Source organism: Pimephales promelas, chromosome 18 (assembly GCF_988280905.1).
Source record: "Pimephales promelas chromosome 18, fPimPro1.hap1.1, whole genome shotgun sequence".
NCBI lineage: Eukaryota > Metazoa > Chordata > Actinopteri > Cypriniformes > Leuciscidae > Pimephales > Pimephales promelas.
In genome coordinates this window covers 5,569,019-5,590,932 of record NC_142786.1, presented here as the reverse complement: position 1 = coordinate 5,590,932, position 21,914 = coordinate 5,569,019, and the positions used below count along the sequence as shown (strand labels likewise).

General features: G+C 39.0%; 2 protein-coding genes across 3 annotated transcripts; one reads left to right on the top strand and one right to left on the bottom strand.

Moving 5' to 3' along the window:
• Positions 1–38: 38 nt before the first annotated feature.
• On the top strand, positions 39–11,776 carry daxx (death domain associated protein). Of its 2 annotated transcripts, none has more exons than XM_039678599.2 (12): positions 39–167; positions 868–936; positions 1,181–1,420; positions 1,570–1,938; positions 3,583–3,714; positions 3,958–4,074; positions 5,634–5,865; positions 6,046–6,215; positions 7,355–7,529; positions 7,632–8,136; positions 9,497–9,626; positions 11,150–11,776. In XM_039678599.2, exons 2-12 carry the CDS (start codon positions 922–924, stop codon positions 11,207–11,209), a joined length of 2,145 nt encoding a protein of 714 aa, XP_039534533.2. In that variant the 5' UTR covers positions 39–167; positions 868–921; the 3' UTR covers positions 11,210–11,776. The 2 variants fall into 2 exon arrangements, with proteins under 2 accessions (XP_039534533.2, XP_039534534.2); XM_039678600.2 differs by having other exon boundaries at positions 101–167; positions 1,127–1,420.
• A 4,186-nt stretch (positions 11,777–15,962) lies between these two features.
• Positions 15,963–21,628, bottom strand: zbtb22b (zinc finger and BTB domain containing 22b). The gene is made up of 4 exons (XM_039678601.2): positions 21,497–21,628; positions 19,313–19,539; positions 17,484–18,365; positions 15,963–17,141 (listed from the first exon to the last, which is right to left on the bottom strand). Exons 2-4 carry the CDS (start codon positions 19,535–19,537, stop codon positions 16,209–16,211), a joined length of 2,040 nt encoding a protein of 679 aa, XP_039534535.2. The 5' UTR covers positions 19,538–19,539; positions 21,497–21,628; the 3' UTR covers positions 15,963–16,208.
• Between the last annotated feature and the right edge of the window lie 286 nt (positions 21,629–21,914).

Below are 21,914 nucleotides of genomic sequence, written 5' to 3'. Positions count from 1 at the left end.
CCCTGAGCGGCGCTGACAAGCATCACATGAACAACGTTGAAAACAAGTCGCAGAAGAAATATGACGCGCTCAGCCAATCAGCGCTGAGATTACTGGCCCTCAGCGAACCAGCGCGTCTCATGTTGAGCTGTACATACATCTAGCGCTGAGTTTCAGGATCCGAGCGCGTAAGTTCTTTCTAATTGTCCTCTTATTGATTGATCAATAACGAGTTTTTATCAAAAGTATTTTTATGATGGGGTTGCGAATACTGTGAGGAACTTGACATGTTGAGAAGTTACTCTTTATGATCGATATTTGAAGCTTTTAACAAATAAACGGAAGTGAGCTGTACGTTACTGAAAGACCGAATTAAAGAGCTAATTACAGTCTCAGATCAGCAGGCAAACCTAAATTATTATATTTACTTCCACATAATATGAAATTATTACACTGTCCACATCCAAGTACCTTGGTCATACAGTAAATATGGTTCCTAGGGAGTTAAACTCTAAAGTCCATTACAAAATTGTACCATGGTTGTTAGGCATGTTTACCGCCAAAATACCATAGTTACCGCTATAGTTATCCTATGTAGTATCGTTTATTTTTTATTACAGTGGTGACTAGTACTTATTTTAGTTTTTAATATGATTTTGATGGAAAATGTATGTTAGGTAAATCAAGTCGATTGACAGTGTTAGTCATTGCATTGTTGTCATGTCCAGCATAATCACGTCATATCCATCCGTTTTTCATTTAAGTTTATGGCTTCCCCATGTCTTTGAGAACATTTAAATTATTTGGCCATGATATTACATTTAGTTACACACAATTGTCTCATACATGCTGAAATATTGCACTGATAAATATATGTTGTTATTACAGGTACACACAGATTTTGGGACCTCACTTTGGACTTTGACGCTCTTGGCCAGTTCAATGCTCAGTGCTCAAGTATGTACAAAAAAGCTGAACAAGTAAATATGAAATACACAGAAGTAGATTTTGAGATGTTAAAAAAGCACTTTGGATATGCATGGTACAGTTACAGAGAGACTGAATCATCTAGAGTAATTGTAACTCTTTTTACTGAGACACATTCACAAAAAGTGAAATCCTAAAAGAGTAACTGGTGTGTTTCCAGGTATTGGTGTAGTTGAAATGCAGGCTTGACAACTCCACATTCGTTACTCCCCAGCAAATCCGTTCTCCTCCCTTCCGGATGGCCGGACCAGTGATGGACAGCATTGTGATCCTGGATGATGACGATGAAGAAGCTTCCACATCTGCCTCCTGTTCATATACTACGACCCGCCAGTCGAAAACGCCTCTGAAGAATCAGCTGCCACGTCCAACACACATCACACAGTCTCCGTTTGCATCTGCAAAGAAGGATGTTCATGTCCTGCAAGCAGAGAATGAAAGACTGTTTGCAGAGGTATGTTTTTTTATGAATATTTACCAAGAGTTAATACATATTTCATGCAGAAAAAAGCTTTAATGTACATACCATTCGTACTGTAATCCTATTCAAATTATTCCTTTCTTGTCCCACTTCTAATCCAACCGAATGGTCTCATGGTCCAGTTTGTGGAACATTGCTCCAAACACTCGCAAGATCATCCAGAAGTCGTGACTTATCTACAGACCAGACACTCTAAGGCCCTGCCGACCTTTCTGTCGTCGGTGGAGTTTCGAAACACTCTGGGCCGCTGCCTCACACGGGCCCAGGCCAACACGGGCAAAACCTTCGTGTACATTAATGAACTCTGCACCGTTCTCAAACAACACACCGCTCGGAAGCGGAGCTCCATACAGTCTCTCCCTTCTCTGGCAAAACCTGAGGAGAAGAGCAATGGGACTAACATAGCGGAGGAGGCACAGGTTAAAGAAGAAGAGGCAAAGCAGGAGGAGGATGAGGAATTGAAGAAAACGAAAAGGGCTTCAAGGAGACAGGTACTGTAGCAATCCATAACTCGCAGATAGATTTAAAGGATTAGTTCACTTTTGAAAAAACTTTTGCTGATAATTTAATCACCCCCATTTCATCCAAGATGTCCATGTCTTTCTTTTCTCAGTCGAAAAGAAATTAAGGTTTTTGATTAAAACATTCCAGGATTTTTCTCCAAATAATGGACTTCAACGGGAACCAGACGGTCCAAGGTCCAAAAGACAGTTAATAACAGTTTCAGATGCAGCTTCAAATGTCTTTAAACGACACCAGACGATGAATAAGGGTCTTATCATGCGAAGCGATTGGTTATTTCAAAACTTATTCCAAAAATGTAACTTTTCTAAGGACAAATGCTAGCCTTGCTCTATTCTGTGAGGCGCGTTTGTAACGTCACGTAATACGTAATTACGTTCAAAAGGTCACGGGCGACGTAGCCAGAAGTACAGAGTCAGTGTTTAAGTTGAACGCATAGGTTGAACGTGCAAACTAACTCAAACGCCGTTTACAAAAAAAGGAATTAAAAGGTAAACAACGATGTTGGGCGATTTTGATTCTGTACTTCCGGCTACGTCGCCCGTGACCTTTTGAACGTAATTACATATTACGTGACGTTACAAACGTGCCTCACAGAATAGAGCAAGGCTAGCATTTGTCCTTAGAAAAGTTAAATTTTTGGAATAAGTTTTGAAATAACCGATCGTTTCGCATGATAAGACCCTTATTCATCGTCTGGTGTCGTTTAAAGACATTTGAAGCTGCATCTGAAACTGTTATTAACTGTCTTTTGGACCTTGGACTGTCTGGTTCCCATTGAAGTCCATTATATGGAGAAAAATCCTGGAATGTTTTCATCAAAAACCTTAATTTCTTTTCGACTGAAGAAAGAAAGACATGGACATCTTGGATGAAATGGGGGTGAGTAAATTATCAGCAAAAGTTTTTTCAAAAGTGAACTACTCCTTTAAGTGTGAGGGTCGATATGACAGTGGTCGTGGATTTTATACTGACAGTTTTCAGCTGGCCTTGGTTCTGGAATTATTTTTCCATTCATTTTCTCCATAGGGAATTTTAATTTCCTCCATTTCAATAAAAGTCTTCAATAAAGTTTGCATGGTGTGTTCCAGTTAAAGTGGGAACTATTCCTATTTGAAATTAACAGTCTCTGACCGTGAAAGTGTTTTATTTCACAAATTATGATGTCTGACTTCTTTCTTTTAACACATTTTTCAAAGTAGGAAAATAGAAGGTAAATAGAATGCAGAATAAGTCATGAAATCATGTATTCAGACTTAGATTTAAAGCAAGAAAAGTTTTTGAAAAGTGTAAAGAACACATGTACAACACTATTTTATTGTATTAGGGATTGTACTATTCATCTAATGAAGCATGTAACTAAATAAAAAATGACAGTACAATATAAAAAATTACATTTATGCAAATACATAAGTAGGCTATAGTATCATATATCAATATTTAAAATATCTGTTGATGTGTTAGGCTTGTTGAAAACTTTATTTGTTATTGCTAAAAATAATAAATAATAAAAAAATGAATGTGGTTTATTTCTAGAAACGCAACTTATTCTATACTTGTGTACATTGAAATTATGAGAGATGTAATTTGTGTTCTCTCATGTTCTGTTTCAGCTAGCTTACCTGGAAAACCTGTTGAAGGTGTATAATGAGGAGATCCGACGGCTTCAGGAGAGAGAGCTGAGTGTGGACGATCTGGAGAAGGAAGACTCGAGTTATATTCAGGAGCACAAACTCAAACGCAAGGTGAGTCTGTTTCTTCTTGTGTTATAATTCTTCGTCTCGCTGATTTAGCTCGAATAAATCCATTGCGGAAGCTGTAGCTTGTTTTTAGCTTGTCTTATTGGAATGGACAGGAAGTTTGAGTTTTGGTTGATTCCTCATGATATGTTTTAATGGAGTCAAACTACATTGAAATAATGAGATTTAATTGAGTTTTATATGGTCTTGTTCTGAACTTTATCTTTAATGCTCTTTTTGTGGTCCCAGATGATGAAAATCTATGAAAAGCTATGCGAGCTGAAGGGCTGCAACACGCTGACGGGTCGAGTGATCGAGCAGAAGATTGCCTACAGTGGAACACGCTACCCAGAAATCAACAAAAAGGTTTTTCTTTTGCTTCTGAATTCACGTCCCTCGAGATCAGTTCTCTTAGTCCACATACACAGTGAAAACCGTATCTAAAGCGGGAGTGAGTAGTATCGTTCCATGTGTGTATCATCAACATGAGTGATGATTTACACTAAGGTGGTAAGCATAGCAACTTTGTGTCTTTGATATCTCCTGTTTTGACTAAAGAAATATTACAGTGACAAAAGACTCTTTATGTTCAGCAGTTTTAAGTAAAGCACAGTCGACAGTGGTATCGTGTTTTGTTTGTAAAGGCTTCTTCACAGAGTGCCATGTGCACTTATAAGCATTTTTGTGCTTGTTGTTTAAGCTTGGCTCATAAAGCTATCAGTTACTAAATAAGTGCCGGTCGCGATATTTTGGTCTTAATTTCAGCATTTGGTTTACTTTGGTTTATTGTGAGCTATTCTTGTTCTATGTTTTTCTTGTAAAGTCTGGCAACACGATTTATTCAAGGTTCCCATCACTTTCCCTGTGATTTCTTTACCGCACATACAGAAGAGAGTAACATTTCTGATGCACTTTAAACTACGTCATATACAAGTAGTTGTTCAGTTCGGTTCTGTACACACTGCGTAGTTAATTCGGTTGTAGAATGGGGTTGTCAATCCTGTAAATTACTGAACTGTGTGTGTACAGAACAGGATTAAGCACTAACAACCGCATTTACTTACAGGTTTGAGTCTTGAAATGTCCTGTTCACACAGTAACACTGTGCTTTGAATACTGTTTGTGAATGTGCAACAGAAGTCAAGCCCGTATTCTCTAACCAGTAACCACAACAGCGACTAAAGTGATCAAATCTTCATTAACCGACTGCAGCTTTTACTGTATATCTGTGTGGAGAGCGAGCATTTGAGTCGCACCACTCGCATGTACAACACAAAACTGACAGAAGCCACTCCGGATGGAGAATAGTGACTGTATTTAAAACCTTCAGATGACACAGTTCATATCTCCATCGCTGTAAGTTTCCAAAACCACACGTGAAAATACAACACACAGTTATCTCTGACACTGTATGACGGGTCCCGTTCTCACAGCACGGGTTTTCTGGGAATGCAGTTGTGAGTCCTGAAAATGTACAGGTGTGAGTTCGGTTCTAGAATGCGGTTATCACTGCCGTAAATTAACTATATTGTGTGTGAACGTAACCGTATTAAGGACTCAGATACAGGACTAACAAACCACCATATGTTGCTGTGTGAACGTGGCCTAAAAACTGACAAACTTGAGGCAAAAATGCCAAAGAAAGTGACAAAAATGTGTTTATTACTTAAAATTTAAGTAGTACATTACATTTATAAAAGTATCTTTTTATTGTAATATTTTCCTAAATTTATTCAGTTTTTTTTTTTTTTCTTCAATCTCGAAGTGTGGTTTTATATGGCTAGATGAAAGACACCCTCATAAAAATTGCTCATGCACTGGAATGAAATCCCAGGGGACATATTCATAAAATAATGAATATTTATCTTTTTTTTTTATACATTAGTTTTTATATATTACTGTCTGCTTTTCTCTTTGTTTTGTAGATCGAACGCTACATTAACAGTTCAGAAGCTTTTCACAATCCTCCGGATTACACAGATATCCTGAAGGTGGTGCAGCGTGCCAACGAACGCTACAGTCTCCAGCTCGCCCGCAAACAGATGACCCAGATCGCTCAAGAAGCCTTCCGAGAGACGGGCAACAAACTGCAGGAGAGACGACACCTTGACATGGTCTACAACTTTGGCTGCCACCTTACGGATTCATACAAACCTAGTAATTCAATTTCAATTCCCATCCAGTTCAGCTAGAGAAGATAAGAAAGTCATATTGTATTAGTGTGATGCCCTGCTTCTTTGATGCTTCAAACTCATTAGTGTTTTATGTACATTTCTGGAGTGATGTGATGGTAAGTTAATAATGCAAGCTCCATTGATTTTCCCTGTGTTTTTCCAGCGTTAGATCCTGCACTCGTTGACCCAACACTACATCGCAGACTACGCTCCAATAGAGACATGGCCCTGAGCAGCCTGGAGGAGGTGATCAACAAATACGCTAATAAACAGGAAGACATGGAGGTTGAGGAAATGAAGAAAAGACAAGAGCGAGAGAGACTAAAAAAAGAGGTAAAGGAACAACGTACATTCTTATTGTTCATTTTGTTTTCAAATATTACTGATTCACGTATAAAACCAAACTGAAATGTTATGCTTAAAATGTAATGAAATGCTTTTTAGTAAATTAAATATGATTTTAAACATTTAAAAATAGTAATAAATAATCAAGTTAAATTCTTTCTTGAAATATTCTTTCTTGCAAAAATAATGTTTAATTTATAAAAAGAAGATTAAATAAATAACTTCTAAGAAGTTGTATTTTTTATTATTTAAAAAAGAATTGAATTAATTTTAATTAATATTTAATTATCTTATTTATAAAAAGTGAAAAAGATTCATTCACATCAATTCAATTCTTTTTTTAATTGTGTAATTGTAATTTAAAATAAAAATGTAATTAAAACTCATTAATTTGAGTCATTTTAGTATATCAGAAATATTTTTATTATTAAGATATAAATATATTTACCTTTTTCAGTTATTTCATCAGAAAAATCTTTTAAAAATGTTTTTGTAATGTTTTTAAGATATAAATTGCCAAGTAAAATGAAAATGTTTAAAGCAATACGTAAAATAGTAATTTTTGTTTTGTTATCAAGGCAGGTGTACCATCATGGGTTTTTAATAAATATTGAATTATTTTTATTCATACTTGACGACGATATAACAATATAAGTTATAAACAGCAATATGTATCTACATTGTTCGAACAATATATAGTTTATATAATTTGAAGAAGTAAAAAAAATTGTAATTGACACATTAAATATAATTATAATATTATTTTTATATATATATATATATATATATATATATTATACAAATATTATAATAATAATACCGATATTGTTTAATTAACTTCATTCTTGATGCAAATTTTGCTGTGTTGTTGATTCTGGATGCACTTAGTCAAAGACCGAAAATACTTTTTACAAATTATTTATCTGTTGTTTTAAATGAACTTTTACTCGTATAATTGTATTAATGTTAGACTTTTTAATTAAATTCAATATGTTTAATGATACTGGAAAAAAAAAACACAAGCCAATAAAATAACCACAATTTGATTGAAAGTAACAGCTGTTTTTTCTCTTTCGGCCAAAAACTGAGCAATTTTTAATCCATTTTTCTTTCTTTCACGTTTGCAGGCACTTAATGGGCAGCAGGGTGACAGCAAAGAAAAAGAAAAGGAGGAAACAGAAGAAAAAGAGGAACAGGAAGTAAAAGAGGATGAGGAGGAGGAAGAAGAAGACGAAACGGATGATTCCTCTGATCCTGATATTGAAGAGGAGATCCAAGCCAGTCAAGAACAAGTTGGTCCAGGTATGAAGTGAATAAATCTCCGTCATCTAAAACCTTGTTGCTTATATTCAATGTGTCCACTTCATGGTGAGAACTAATTTCTCCTTCGCTGGCGTGTTTCAGATGATGACGAAGAGGACATCGAAGAGGAGCAGTTAAACAACAGTGACAACGAACAGCCAATCAATGAGAACTCTCCTCTGTCAATCAAATCATCCGTACAGGATACAGAGGAAGATCCGGGCGACGAGGACCAGCAGTCTCCGGCCAGCAGCACACATGAGGCAGGATCTGTGGAAACACACACTAACGGCAGACTTGATAAACAAAGCCCTGTGTCCACAGAGGAAATCAGTCAGTCAGAGACAATGGACGTTTTGCCTACCGTCAAGGCAGAATCTGTTTCCACTAATCACATTATACCTGATTCTAAAAGCACCAGTATCTGCACTGAGACTGTCTCCACCAATCAGGGCTCATCGCCGATCCCCATGAGATCAGCCAACTGCAGTCCACTACCTCCAACAAGCCCGTTACTGATCGACGAGACGGGCAACTACAGGAAAAGAAAACGCACCTCGACTGGCAAACAAACTGCCGCCTACAATGGGAAATGCACACGGGACAGGTAAAACTGAAGGAATTGTACAAACTTACAATGACAACGTTTGTTTAATCACTTACTATTAAAGGGGTTCTTTTATGCTGCTTTCTTTAGTGTGTAGTTGCTGTTTGAGCATGAAAAAAGTCTGCAAAGTTAGAAAGTCGCTCAAAAGGGATTTATTCTCTTTATCAGTGCGCACTGTGTCTGAATTCCCTGAAACGTTGTTCTCTAAACGTCACAATGTTCCTTGTTTAAATAATTCCCGCCCAAGGTATAGGGCAAATAATGGGCGAGGCCTTGTTGAGTTGGGTTAGTAGTGTGTTGAAACTCACAGTTTTGGTAGGGGGCGTGACATTTACAAAACACTCTCAATCACAACACACTGGTCCAGCGAGCCAATCAGAGCACATTACGCTTTTACGCTGTGTTACTGACAGACTGGGAAGAGAGGTGCTACAACAAGGTAATATATGAGGAAAATAATGCTTTTTTCATAATATTCAAGCATGAAGAGTCTAACACCAAAATTGAAAATTTTGAAAATGTCCCATTTTAATGACTATATATATAAACTATTAACTTTTTTAATTGAGCTTAAATGAAAATTTATTTTAGTCTTGGATATTGAAATGTTTTTTTACAATTAACATTTTTATCACTAATAATATATATTTTTTAATATTAAATTAAAATTTATATATTTTTTTGTTGTTGCTTTTGAGTTACTTTTTTTCTTTTATCAGAATAATGTTTTCAGTTGCCAAGTAAAAAAATAAAAATAATAATAATAATTAAAAAAATCAAGGCAGGTTTTTTCCTATAAAAGTCATTTTTATTTACATGCACCAATATAATAATATTAGTAATAAACTCCAATATTTATCTACATTTTGTAAATAAAACATGATTATTAATTTTTAACAAAATATTTTGAAAATAGAAGAGTTTCTGAAAACTGTGTTGGCCATTTTTTCTCTCCATAAAATTAAAAAATCAACTCAAAAGCACCATGAATATCATTGAGGTCCACACTACTCATGCATTATATTCAGTCACGTTATTAATATTTCCTAGACTAATATTTCAGTTAGTCACATGCTAACTGAACTAGATAATGATGTGAGTGAGTTGAACTTGAGAACCAAATCTTTCAGACTGTTCTTGCAAAGCAAAGCAGATAATGTGATTTCACTGAAAAGAACTGATTCAAAAGAATGACTCGTTCATGTTTTTGGCATTGCCATGTCTCTCGAGATCGTGGATGTCAGATTTTTTTTTTGTGTTCCTCAGAAGAAAGAAAGCCATACGGGTTTGGAACAACATGGCAGTTTTAGGTGAACTATTACTTGTTTATGCAGTGCTGTTTTTCTCATGTTTACCTCAGTGATATTCCTCTGGATATGGGTGTGATCAGCTGCTCTGAGCAGGAAGACTTAACCAGGAAGAGGACAAGGACTCCGACGAAGGGCATGGTCAGGAGCTCGAGAGCCACACCACCGCCGAAGAGAAATAAGGTGACTGTGTGTTTACATTGCATTGAAAAACGTCTAGGGGTGTCCATCCCAGCTCCAGGAGGGACACTGTCCTTGGACCCTTGGTAGCTATGGTCAACGAAATCTCGTCTCGAGTCTGACTAAAATCAGTATACACTTGAATTCATATACCTTTTAAGGGGGAGGAGTTACATTGAGGGGGGAGACATTCTGAAACAACGCATGCATATGAAGTAGGAACACAGCCTACTCTGAGGGCACTGGCCAGGAACTCTAGTTCCAAGAGCCATCCCAGAGCCATTAAAGACAAAAGGTGAAAATCTCCCCTATAGAGCTAATCCAATCAACCGTACGATTCAACATCTAGGCTGAAAGGTGAGAATCTCAGTGATCTGATTCATTTAAAATACAAGAGCTAAAACAGGTTGGGCAGGAAAGAACCATTAATAGAAAAACAGGATAGGCCAGATATAATCACCATCGTAATCTTAAATGCTAAATTCAATGTACTGACCATTTCTCAGTTTATACTATTGTATTGGAACCTAAATTGTACATTTAATACATTTGTATTCCTTCACCGCGGAGTGAAATGGCTTGTCTGAGGGGCTGTTTAGACCGTTTTCAACCAAAATCGTAAAACTTTTTATGTGTTTTGGCCGTTCGTTTACACGCCTGAAAACGCAAACTTTTGAAGACGGGTTTCAAAGTGCAAGTTTTTGAAAATGGTCTCCGTGTAAACTACAAAACGATGACGTCATGCACATTCATATTACATGTTCAGCATATAGTGTTCAATCACATGTGTGGGATACCTGCAGTCTTTACAATGGCAGGTGCTGTATTAAAGGTTGTAGATCACATAATTTTCTTGATCACAAAACTCTTCATTTTAAAGGAAATCTTTGAGTTTTTAGCTACCGAAAGTAATTTCGGAAAGTCGTTTTGGCAGCTGAAAATTGGTTGTTAAACAGCAGTACAGTCCATTGAATACAATACTGTCTCTGGTGACAGTATACACAATACTGGTGGTGGTGATGGCACAGTGGATAAGACACATGCCTTTGGTGTGAGAGACCCGGGTTCGAATCCACTGTGAGACACCAATGTGTCCCTGAGCAAGACACTTAACCCCTAGTTGCTCCAGAGGCGTGTGACCTATATTCCTTTCAAGAATTAAAAAAGGTCTATTGCATTTTAACTTTATCAGCCATCTGAATAGTCACTGCACTGTTATTTTTGTATGATTAATATAGTATTATAGTATTTATTCATATTTAATATTTTGAATTTTAGTTTTTGTTCGTTTTTTTTTTTTAATGTCATTTTTATATTTATTTGAGTAATTAGTACTTTGACTTAAACCTAACGAAAAAAATTACAAATATTGCTGGACCTCAGTTTTTTTGTTTTATTTTTATTTTTCAATCAATATTCGTTTCAATTACCATAAATGTTTTTTATTAGTTTTAGTTTACAGTAATAATACAGCATTACAGGCCCATTACACAAAGAACTAACTCCTGTGGTTGATGTGTTGACAGGTGAACGTGGCAACTCAGTGCGACCCAGAGGAAGTGATCGTCCTCTCAGATTCAGAGTGAACTGCCGTCACATGGTACTCAACTGGCATCTCAGACAGCTTCCTGCTCCAATAGTGCCTGCTAATGTGAACTTAGAACAAAACATGTTTCTTTTATTTTGGACTGGTTCAATCAGCTTTTGAATCACCGCCACTTGCCACTGTTTACTTTTTATACAAGGGAAAATGGCATGCCGTTATTCATTCTGGCTTTTTAGAGGTATTTTGGTATAATATAAATGGGTCTCGCCTCTAAATATTCTTACCCCGGGGGGTTATCTTGTATTGTATTTATGGTTTTAGTTTGAGGGTTTAGATGCAATCCTCATTTGTGCCAAGAGTCATTAGGGGAAGTGAGCTTTCCCTCCTCAAGTCAATAAATGCTCATGTTGTGTAGTGTTGGACTTACATGTTGATTACTTTGTACAGTGCACTGTGGATTTTTTATAAGCAACTGTAGAAATCATTTTCCACATTAAGTTATGAGCTACTTGACATGCTCCAACTCGCAAGCATAGGAATGTTTGTTTTCAGATTACGTCTTAAATGAATAGTTTACCCAAAAAAATAAAAATTCAGACATTCATAACTTCCTCTTATGTTTTTTTGTTATTCTTCTGTGGAATACAGAATAAAGCAGTGTATAGATTTGGAATGACTTGAGTGAGTAAATGTTGAGTGAATTTTTCTTTTTGGGTGAACTATCCCTTTAATTGGCCTCAGGTGACAAAGCACAATAGTTAAGTGTCTTCCTACACTTGACGTTAGATATTGGAATTATTTCTGTAAACTGTTGATGATTGATCCATTAAATTGATCAATATTGTCATATTAAAAGTTGTTTTTAATTGCGCTGCTTAACTAATAGAGAATTTAACTGGCATGAGAAAAGACAGGGTACATCAAGAGAACATATTAAATCTGTTGTAGAAATTTCTACTTTTTATATTAATAACAGTGTTCAAATCATTCCCACACTGGTAGAATAAGGCATATTAAACAATGCCTTTTTAATAACGATTATTGTCTTTTATTCTGTACTTAAAGGTATATTTCACCCCCAAAATTAACCTTTTATCATGTTGTTCTAAACCTGTATGGCATTGTTTCTTTGCAGAACATAAAAAGATCATTTGAAGATTGATTTTTTTTTTCAATAAAAGTAAAAAAAATAAAAAAAATAAAAATGTTTTACTCTATATATGACAGAACATGGCAGAATAAAACATTTTGAGTGAGCTATCACTTTAAAACGTTCAATGTAAACTGAATTATCCATTATCCAAAACTTTCTAAAACTGACTGACACCTCAATTTGAAATCGGCAACAGTAATAAGAAATGTATGAGTTGTATTTTATGCACAAGGTACTTTATTTCTTTCATATTGAGATCTTGAATCTTGTGAAACCACTGACGTACTCTGTCCACATTAGGGGACTCTGTAGTTTTGCCCATCGCATATTTAGTTAAAATTCACAACAGATGTAGACGGAACAAATATTTTTTTATTTATCAGTACCAAATACAGATGTCTAACCAGATCACATGAGTACTGAATCATGCTTATACCTACTGGATATTTTTAAATTAAATTTCGAATGTTCTCTACTTCATTGTTCTCACTAATCTGAAATGCACAGAGGTTTTGATATAAAGTAATATGAACGTGTGGATAAGCAACAGATATGTGATTCCTTCTATCTCACAAGATCCCGGTTTATTTATTGTAATATATTGAATAGTTGCACAAACATTTGAGGTATGCGGTTTTCATGGTCAACATATTCATCTGTGGTACAAGGCAACTACTGATCACTGCATTCACGTATCCAAACAGTCTTAATGGATCCAAATCAGGATCCATTGAATCACCTTCATGTCTTAAACGGTCTTTACGGTTGCAGACATTCATGCTAATTTGGCATACATCATTCAAGCTTATCATCTATTCGTTTCTATATTCAAAACACTGCAAATCAGGTCTCAGCCTTCATGGAAGGCAAACATGTAAACTATCACTACTGGCTACATCAAAAATACCGCAGGAGTTCAGTAGTTGGATGCTAGGTGCTTATGTCGTGTTGACTAATAATTTGAATATGGGGAGGACGTGTCCCCCTCAATGTTTATGATGGTTTTATGGATAAAAGGACATACAGTAAAGCCAAACTGCCCTCATTTTGTGATCCAACTACCTATAAAATCCTGCACTTCCTCGCCCTACAAGCATTAAAGGCCCAATCACACCAAGAACCATAACTGTCCAACACACAATAATGTCATATTTATTATAAGAACACACTCCAGTTATGACACCTACTTAAAATGCTTGACTATTCAATGTCGGGTGGATTCAGCGTTTTATTCATCAACTGGAAAGAATTGTCCTGAAAGTGATTCCATAGGTATCGTTCCTCTTTGCCGGTATAGTTGTAATGTGGACTTCAGGTTTCAAGGCCAGTTCACACCAAAAACACTTACTATAATGATAACAATTTAGTGTTCTGTTTAATATAAGTGTGGCAGTTTAATCATCTGCCACTTTAAATTAAGTTTTATTAAAGTTGGGGAGGAACACGTTCAAATTACCTATCCAATCAGCACGAGAGGAGGCCTATAAATATACATAGCAGACTCACCTACACTCATCGACAGTTTTCTGCATCCCTCCGCTTCTACTAGGTACTATCCTAATCAGGGATACTGAGGGAGTACTCTGGGTTCGGGTTGAAGTCCAAGCTTGGAGAGCATGCCAAACACGCATATTCTTTTCTTATCTGAATTTTTTGTAAGTGTGAAATCCTAACACTCAAAAATTGGTTGGATTCCAACTGGCTGTCAATGTTTTTATCGATCATCAGCTGTAAAAGCTATTCTGAAAGTGATTCCAATTATATTGTTTCTCGTTTCACTATCATTATAATTGTGGTGTGAACTTCGCTATTCTCTTAGAGCAATTAAGTAATTGTTATATGTATCTTTGTTGTGAACAGGCCTTTATAGTTTGAGTTATCGTCCTTGGTGTGAAGGGGCCATAAGATACGAAAGTGCACAGGAAGGTATTCTTGTCTCTTATTTTAGAACGCAAAACATTAAACCTTTGGGTTACACTTTATTTTAAGGTGTCTTTAGCCGTGTTTCCACCGCAAATACCAGGAACTATTTGTCCCAGGAACTTTTTTCATAGGAACTTTTTTTGGCCCAGTCCGCTTGCTTACTGCGTTTACACCACGGACTTAAGTACCGGTCCGGGGCAGGAAGATTATGTAGTGACGTTGAACTGCGTGTGACTGCTCCTCCCAGTCTGCGCATTTGTTTTGAGTTTTGAGTGCGTTTTGAGTTTTGCATGGAGGAGATTCAAGCTGTGCTGAGGTCATTAACAAAATAGAAAAGAGACGAGCACCCAAAGCGTATTTAGAAAGCTCGTAATGCTAGATATAAAAGTAGACGTTTGTTATCAGCGGACATTGACCGTGAGATGGATGGGACGAACACGCGCCACCGGGCAGAAAGAACAAGTGGTAAGAACCGATCAGCACGTTCAGCGCACAAGTCCCACCCCGAAAGTTCCCGAACTCTGAAAAAGTACCACCTCGCCAGCAGGGATTTTGACCCGGAACTTTATTTAGACCCTGATTCCTGCAGTGTAAACACACCAAGTACCACCCCAAAGTTCCTAGATCCTGGGGAAAGTTCCTGCGGTGGAAATGTGGCTTTTGTTACATGTACTTACTATAGGGTAAGGATTTGGCATTGGTTTGGAGGAAGTTGCATGTAATTATGCATAATTTATAGTTATAACTATAGTTACTACATGTAACAATAGCCGCTTTCCGACCGGAGGGACTTTTGCAGTTCCTAGAACCTAACGTTCCTATAACCCTTTTTTTCTCGTGTTCCGACCGGACTAAATTGGGGATTTTTTAGTTCCTCAGACCGTAGTTCCTATAACTCTTTCAGTACCTAGTCTAGAGTGAGGACTTTTTTAGTTCCCTTTCCCTAGGTCTACGTTGATTGGTTCAACAACTTATAAGTCATGCCCACTGTCAACACGGAACTTGTAGCGCGCTGTCTGCCATACGCTGTGTGTTTTTGCAAAACATTACAACGAGGATTAAGACAAACATAACGCATTCAACCAGCTAATTGCTAATGCTAGCTAAACTTACCCGTCGTTTTGTTTGCCTCCTGCGCTCTGCTCTTTTATCTTATTCCATCATATTACTTAATATCATATTACGCTGGAGCCTTCATCTTATGTGTTTCTCTGTAACTTACAAAACCCAAGCATAATCTTTAAACGCCGCCGTTCGTTCTCCGTTAATTAAGGTCCCGGCAAGGCAAAACAGGAACATTGCAATAATAGCCTGGTTTGTTGTTGTTGTATGTGGCCGCGCTACGTCTAGTGATAAAGACCGTCGCCGTGCTTGCGTTACCCCTCCTACCAGTTCCTATGGCCACTTGGCCAGTGCGAAAGCAAGCAGCAAAACCGAGTTTGGGGGAGAGTAGTTCTTAGAACTGTTTAGAAGTGGACAGTTCCTATAACTAAGTTCCTGTAACTAAGCGGCTAATGACACTAAAATAAAGTTCTACCAACCTTTAAAAATGAATATACTGTATCTAGTTGAGTGAGTACAATAAAACTTCACATCAAGACGGACCAAATGATTTACAGTAATGTACAACTCTGTACAACATAATATCGTACAACATAACAGAATGGCACTTCAGAGCAACCGTGAACAAATGTTCTGTGCTAGTGAGGCAGCTTGAACGTGATCACGACTGAACCATATTCCTGGCCGGAATACGGTTTTGACAGTCACCATAGCAGCCTGGTCTTTAAGTAGATACATACGTGAGCTAGCAATGGGCACTTGGTCGTTGCAGACATGGGACATCTTGTATGGCGCACTCACCGACATGAGGTAAAGAATCAGACAATTGTGCACGTGGTCCCTTTGTAACCAAAGACAAGTGTTCAGGTTTTGTGGGTACGGTGGACTTGGGAGGAAAGACCTATGTAACGCTGCTTTCGTCAACGGTACCCTCACAGACTTCCTCTGCACCCCCACTACGATTACTACCAATGCCAAGAACGCCAGACCCAAGGCTGTGCGGCCCACTTTGAGAACTGATTCCTAGAAGAGACCCGGGTGCTGCCATGCTGAGACACGAGACGCCGTTGCTGCTAATGGAATGTTGCGGAGACAAAACAGGAATCCCACTTCTGTTGCCAACGCTACCTTGGCTGTGCTCGCTAGCCGATGGGTACTTCAGGTGATGTGGCGGAGAGATGACCGATCTTTCAGATCCTGCTCTTCCGTCTGCCTTGCTGCGTCTCTCGCAGTGCGAGCGATGCCTCATGAAGCTGTCGCGCCACATGAACTTCTTCCCGCAGCCGTGGCAGTCGTAGGGCTTCAGACCAGTGTGGGTCTTCATGTGCTCTGTGAGGTGATGCTTCATCTTGAACTTCTTCGCGCAGACGGGGCAGTGGAAGGGCCGCAAGTCCAGGTGCATGTTGATGTGGCGGTCCCGCATGCTTTTGTGTGTGAAGGTCTTCCCGCAATGACACATGAAGACCTTTCCTGAATTGCCAGCCATGCCACCATCTAATCCTTCCATCCCGCTACCCAACGCACCTTGGCTGGGTAAGTGGACCGCTCCGTGTTCGAGGCTTCCTTTTAGAGACACCCCGGACATTCCTCCTGCGAGCCCCAATGGAGATGTAGACTCCATGGCGGCTTGATTGTACAGAAGAATCTGGTTTCCTTGCATATCCAGGGGGAAGAGCTGAGCTCTGGCGGCCGTCGACTGAACCGAGCTGAGCAGGGCAGATACAGCCCTGTTGGGGCATTGACCAGGATTCTCAGGAGGGTTTTGAGAGGATGTCTGGTCAATCAACCCCCTCTCAAACTTGAGGTAGTCTTCCGAGGACTGGCAATAGTCAACCTACAGGGAAAAATACATTTTAGTAATGGAGAAAGATCAGTTGCTGAATGGTGTACCTAATAAGCTTTCCATTTCTTTATAGATATTTTGTATCTAATGCAATGACATTAAGACTTTTTAAGTGTGACTTAATTGTCCAAATACTTTTTGGGACCACTATATGAGTGTATTGGTCTTGGTGCATGTAGGCCTGGGCATTATATAGCCAAAAATATATATAGCCATTTTCATGCTCTTACTATTTCATATTGAAGGCAAATTCATATTGTATCGATAATATTCAATATATTGTTCAGCCCTAGTTGCAAACCATGTGCAATTTTAGGAAAACTCCTGACTCACCTGTGCCTCCATTTCAGCATTTTCTCTAAATCCAGAGAGGGTCCTAACGTTCGATATGTTAAATGTCCTGTCCCTCTCTCTGACTATCTCCATCTCTCGTTCCTCTTCGTCGTCGCCTCCTTCCTCTCCTCCCGACACCACGATCAGGTCGTCGTCTCTCGAGTGCTCCGTCTTCACCACAACCCACTGTTTTCTGGGCATGATGCTCGGCTGACTGTACGACGGCCGCTTCTGGGTCGGTGAGGAATCTCCGTCTTGATACGACGAAACTCCAAAGCTGTCGCTAACCCCAACCTCTTGATCGGAGACTGAGGTCGAGCCCTTACGCTTGCCTCCACGATCACTTTTCCTGGGAAACAAGAGCTCATCGTCGTCGTCTTCTTCATCTTCAATCATGAAACCTTCCTCTGCACCGGAGGGCATACAGTAGGTCGGGGTGGAGTGTACGGCACCCTCTCCTACTGCTCCGGTTGTCACCATGGCCCCGCCAAAGTTTGCGTCTCTAGGACTGAAGTAATTGGTGCTGCTCGGAGACTGGCTCTCGCTGAAGGAAGGTCGACTGGGAGGTTGAGGAGTAGAAGGTGCTTCACCTCCATCAGCTTGGACAACCTTGATGCCGCCGCCGTCGCCACTGTGTCCTGTATTCTCCTTGTCTCCGGATCCCTGAGGTCCACTGGAACCTCCCCTGCCCTCTCTGAGAAGCTCAGTGCATTTGTCCACAATGTGCCACATTTGAAGCACACTGCCAACGGTGAGGTAGTTAACAATGTCTTCACGGAGCATTCGCAGCTGGCCAGTGTACGCACAACTGAGGACGCTCTCAAAGGCCAGGGGGTCCATGACGGCCGGGATGGAGACGGTGGACATGTTCTTCAGCAGCACCTTGCAAACAAGAAATGAAGAATTCTGATATTGCTAAAAAAGATTGCAAAGATTATTCTGAAATTGGCTAATTGTTCATTTGTGCTCTAAAAAACCATTACAGGCCAATCCCACCTTACAAACTGCTGCGGTCATCATAATGTCTGACAAGTTTTTGCTCTTGTTTAATGTCTATTGAAGCAAGTGTGTAATGGTTGAATAGTTTTGAATGCATTTTAGGAATGACCTAAAAATATGATAAAATGTTGCTGATGACACGCTTATAATAGTGAAATAATGTGACAAACTTGATATACTACTTTCTGCCATTTTTTCTTACACCTATATAAACAATAATTTTCATCGACTCAATGGAAAAAAATGAGACAAGAACAAAACGAGGTGTTATAAAATACACATTCGGGTGTTTCCTCAGAGGAGGCAAGTGAGGCACAGTGTCTCCTCAAAAAAAAAAAAATGTTACAAAATATGACATTGAAAAGTGTAAAAGTCATTTGCTTTTAATATAAAGTAACACTGTCCAACAGCGACGCCCTCGGGTAAGGTTACAGCGGGAGTCTCAACTCATCAATCTTGCCTCCTCTGAGTCCATTGAGTTTTAACAGACCCCCTAAACTAAAGCGTGCGGGTAATTGAGAATGAATGGTGGAAAGTCACGTTAGATGGTAATCGGTTATAACTGGATATGATTGGTTTGTGTGATAAACCCCGCCTCTTGTTTTGGTGCGAGCCAAGTTTTCGAATCGGCCTGAATGAAGATAATGATGGCGTTCATGGAAAGGCTAATTAAAAAACTCAGCCACCTAGATATATCTTTATGTCTCCTCATTTTAAAACACCACCCAATAACCAAGAGGGTGGACCATTAAAAATTTCAATAAACATCAAAAGTATTAAGCAAACAGGACTAAAAATCACTTTTTTACAGCATTTAGATAAAGACATACCTGGTCATGAAAGTATGGTGACGATGCTGCCAGCACACACCGGTGGGCCTTGAACACCTGGCCCTGAACATGGATGGAGAGGTCGCAGAGATGGCCTTCTTCACGCTGCCGATTAAGGCTGTCCAGCACTGATGTCTGCACGCTGGGGAAGCAAACCTGCACCACTGAACCAGTGGCTGAACCCACAGAGTCTCCATAGCTTTGGTCCGCTGTGCCCGACTGCATTCCTGCAAGACAATGAGCGGCACAAAATAACCATCACACAATAATTTGTCAATGCAAAACTTACCTTGCACAAGGTACATAGAAGCTGAATATGGCCATCAGTCCTGTTTTAAAGTGCTGGATATTTGCATTCACACAGTTCACATTCTCACAGTGACTTCCAGTCACCTTGACATGAAAAACTCTTATTTTATATAATATGTGTGTGTGTGTGTGTGTGTGTGTGTATATGTATATATATATATATATATATATATATATATATAGGACTAAAGCAAGTTCATAAATATATATATAAGTATATATATAAGTATATAATATACACTCACCGGCCACTTTATTAGGTACACCTGTCCAACTGCTCGTTAACACTTAATTTCTAAGCAGCCAATCACATGGCGGCAACTCAGTGCATTTAGGCATGTAGACATGGTCAAGACAATCTCCTGCAGTTCAAACCGAGCATCAGTATGGGGAAGAAAGGTGATTTGAGTGACTTTGAACGTGGCATGATTGTTGGTGCCAGAAAGGCTGGTCTGAGTATTTCAGAAACTGCTAATCTACTGGGATTTTCAAGCACAACCATCTCTAGGGTTTACAGAGAATGGTCCGAAAAAGAAAAAACATCCAGTGAGCGGCAGTTCTGTGGGCGGAAATGCCTTGTTGATGCCAGAGGTCAGAGGAGAATGGCCAGACTGGTTCGAGCTGATAGAAGGGCAACAGTGACTCAAATAACCAAAAACGAAAAACGTTGCCTGGTCTGATGAGTCTCGATTTCTGCTGCGACATTCGGATGGTAGGGTCAGAATTTGGCGTCTACAACATGAAAGCATGGATCCATCCTGCCTTGTATCAACAGTTCAGGCTGGTGGTGGTGGTGTCATGGTGTGGGGAATATTTTCTTGGCACTCTTTGGGCCCCTTTGTTCCAATTGAGCATCGTTGCAACGCCACAGCCTACCTGAGTATTGTTGCTGACCATGTCCATCCCTTTATGACCACAATGTACCCAACTTCTGATGGCTACTTTCAGCAGGATAATGCGCCATGTCATAAAGCTGGAATCATCTCAGACTGGTTTCTTGAACATGACAATGAGTTCGCTGTACTCAAATGGCCTCCACAGTCACCAGATCTCAATCCAATAGAGCATCTTTGGGATGTGGTGGAACGGGAGATTCGCATCATGGATGTGCAGCCGACAAATCTGCGGCAACTGTGTGATGCCATCATGTCAATGTGGACCAAACTCCCTGAGGAATGCTTCCAGCACCTTGTTGAATCTATGCCACGAAGAATTGAGGCAGTTCTGAAGGCAAAAGGGGGTCCAACCCGTTACTAGCATGGGGTACCTAATAAAGTGGCCGGTGAGTGTATATATATAAGTATATTTAAATATATATATATATATATATATATATATAACAGCTGCTGAAAATTTGAAGTTTTTATTTCCCACAGACAAATTACAGCATTCATTTAGATCAAGTAACGTAACGTTATGCTTTAATTCTCTTTGGACCCAGCAAATGATAGTGTAGGTCCAAAGAACAAGGGGCATTGACCAGGCACTGCATGAACACTATTTATTGGTGTGTCAAGAAGCCTTTCCGTTTTGTAACAATGAGAATTTACATGAATATAGTTTTCTCAAACCCGGTTAAAATGCCTCAGATGACGTAGATATTTTGCTATATGAAAGTTGCATTGGTGTTTGATGATCAACAAACACTCCGTGCTTTTGCACGCTCGCTGTCAACGTTTATTGAAATTAATTTCGCCACGTATTTAATTCGCAAATCCGTTAAGAAACGATCGCGTCAGAAATCAAAGGAGTTAGCGGACTGCTCTTATTATTTACGTTAGCCAGCCGCTGCCTAACGAATCCGTGTGGCCTTAAGAAGCACGGAAGAGGATAGTCTCATAAATCAGTCTCTTTTTATCCAACAAGACATCTTACCGATTTAAATATCTCCGTCAGGCACTCAAAAGGGGGTTTTTCATAATGATAACTCGCTGTTTCCCACCGTTCGGGAATGCCGAGTGTAATGGTGGACTGACATCTGGTTCGGAGTCTGGTTTTACCTTTAAGAGATCCCAGACAGCTGCTCTAGACTCGGCCGACAAAAAAAGGAACCAAACACTGGATCCCATTCACTATTGTCATGGCAACAAGTGGTGCTGTTTCAAAGCCGTTTCTGAATCTATAGATTTAATAACCATGTTCCACATACAAAAAATTGCCGTGGTAACAATATTTGCCTTAGCAACATCGAGGAATTTTGACACGTCACAGTAGCTATACTCAATCTAAAACTATTCTATGTGTTCTACTTAGATTTTGTCTAAAGATTTCATATAGTCTCATGTTGGTATAA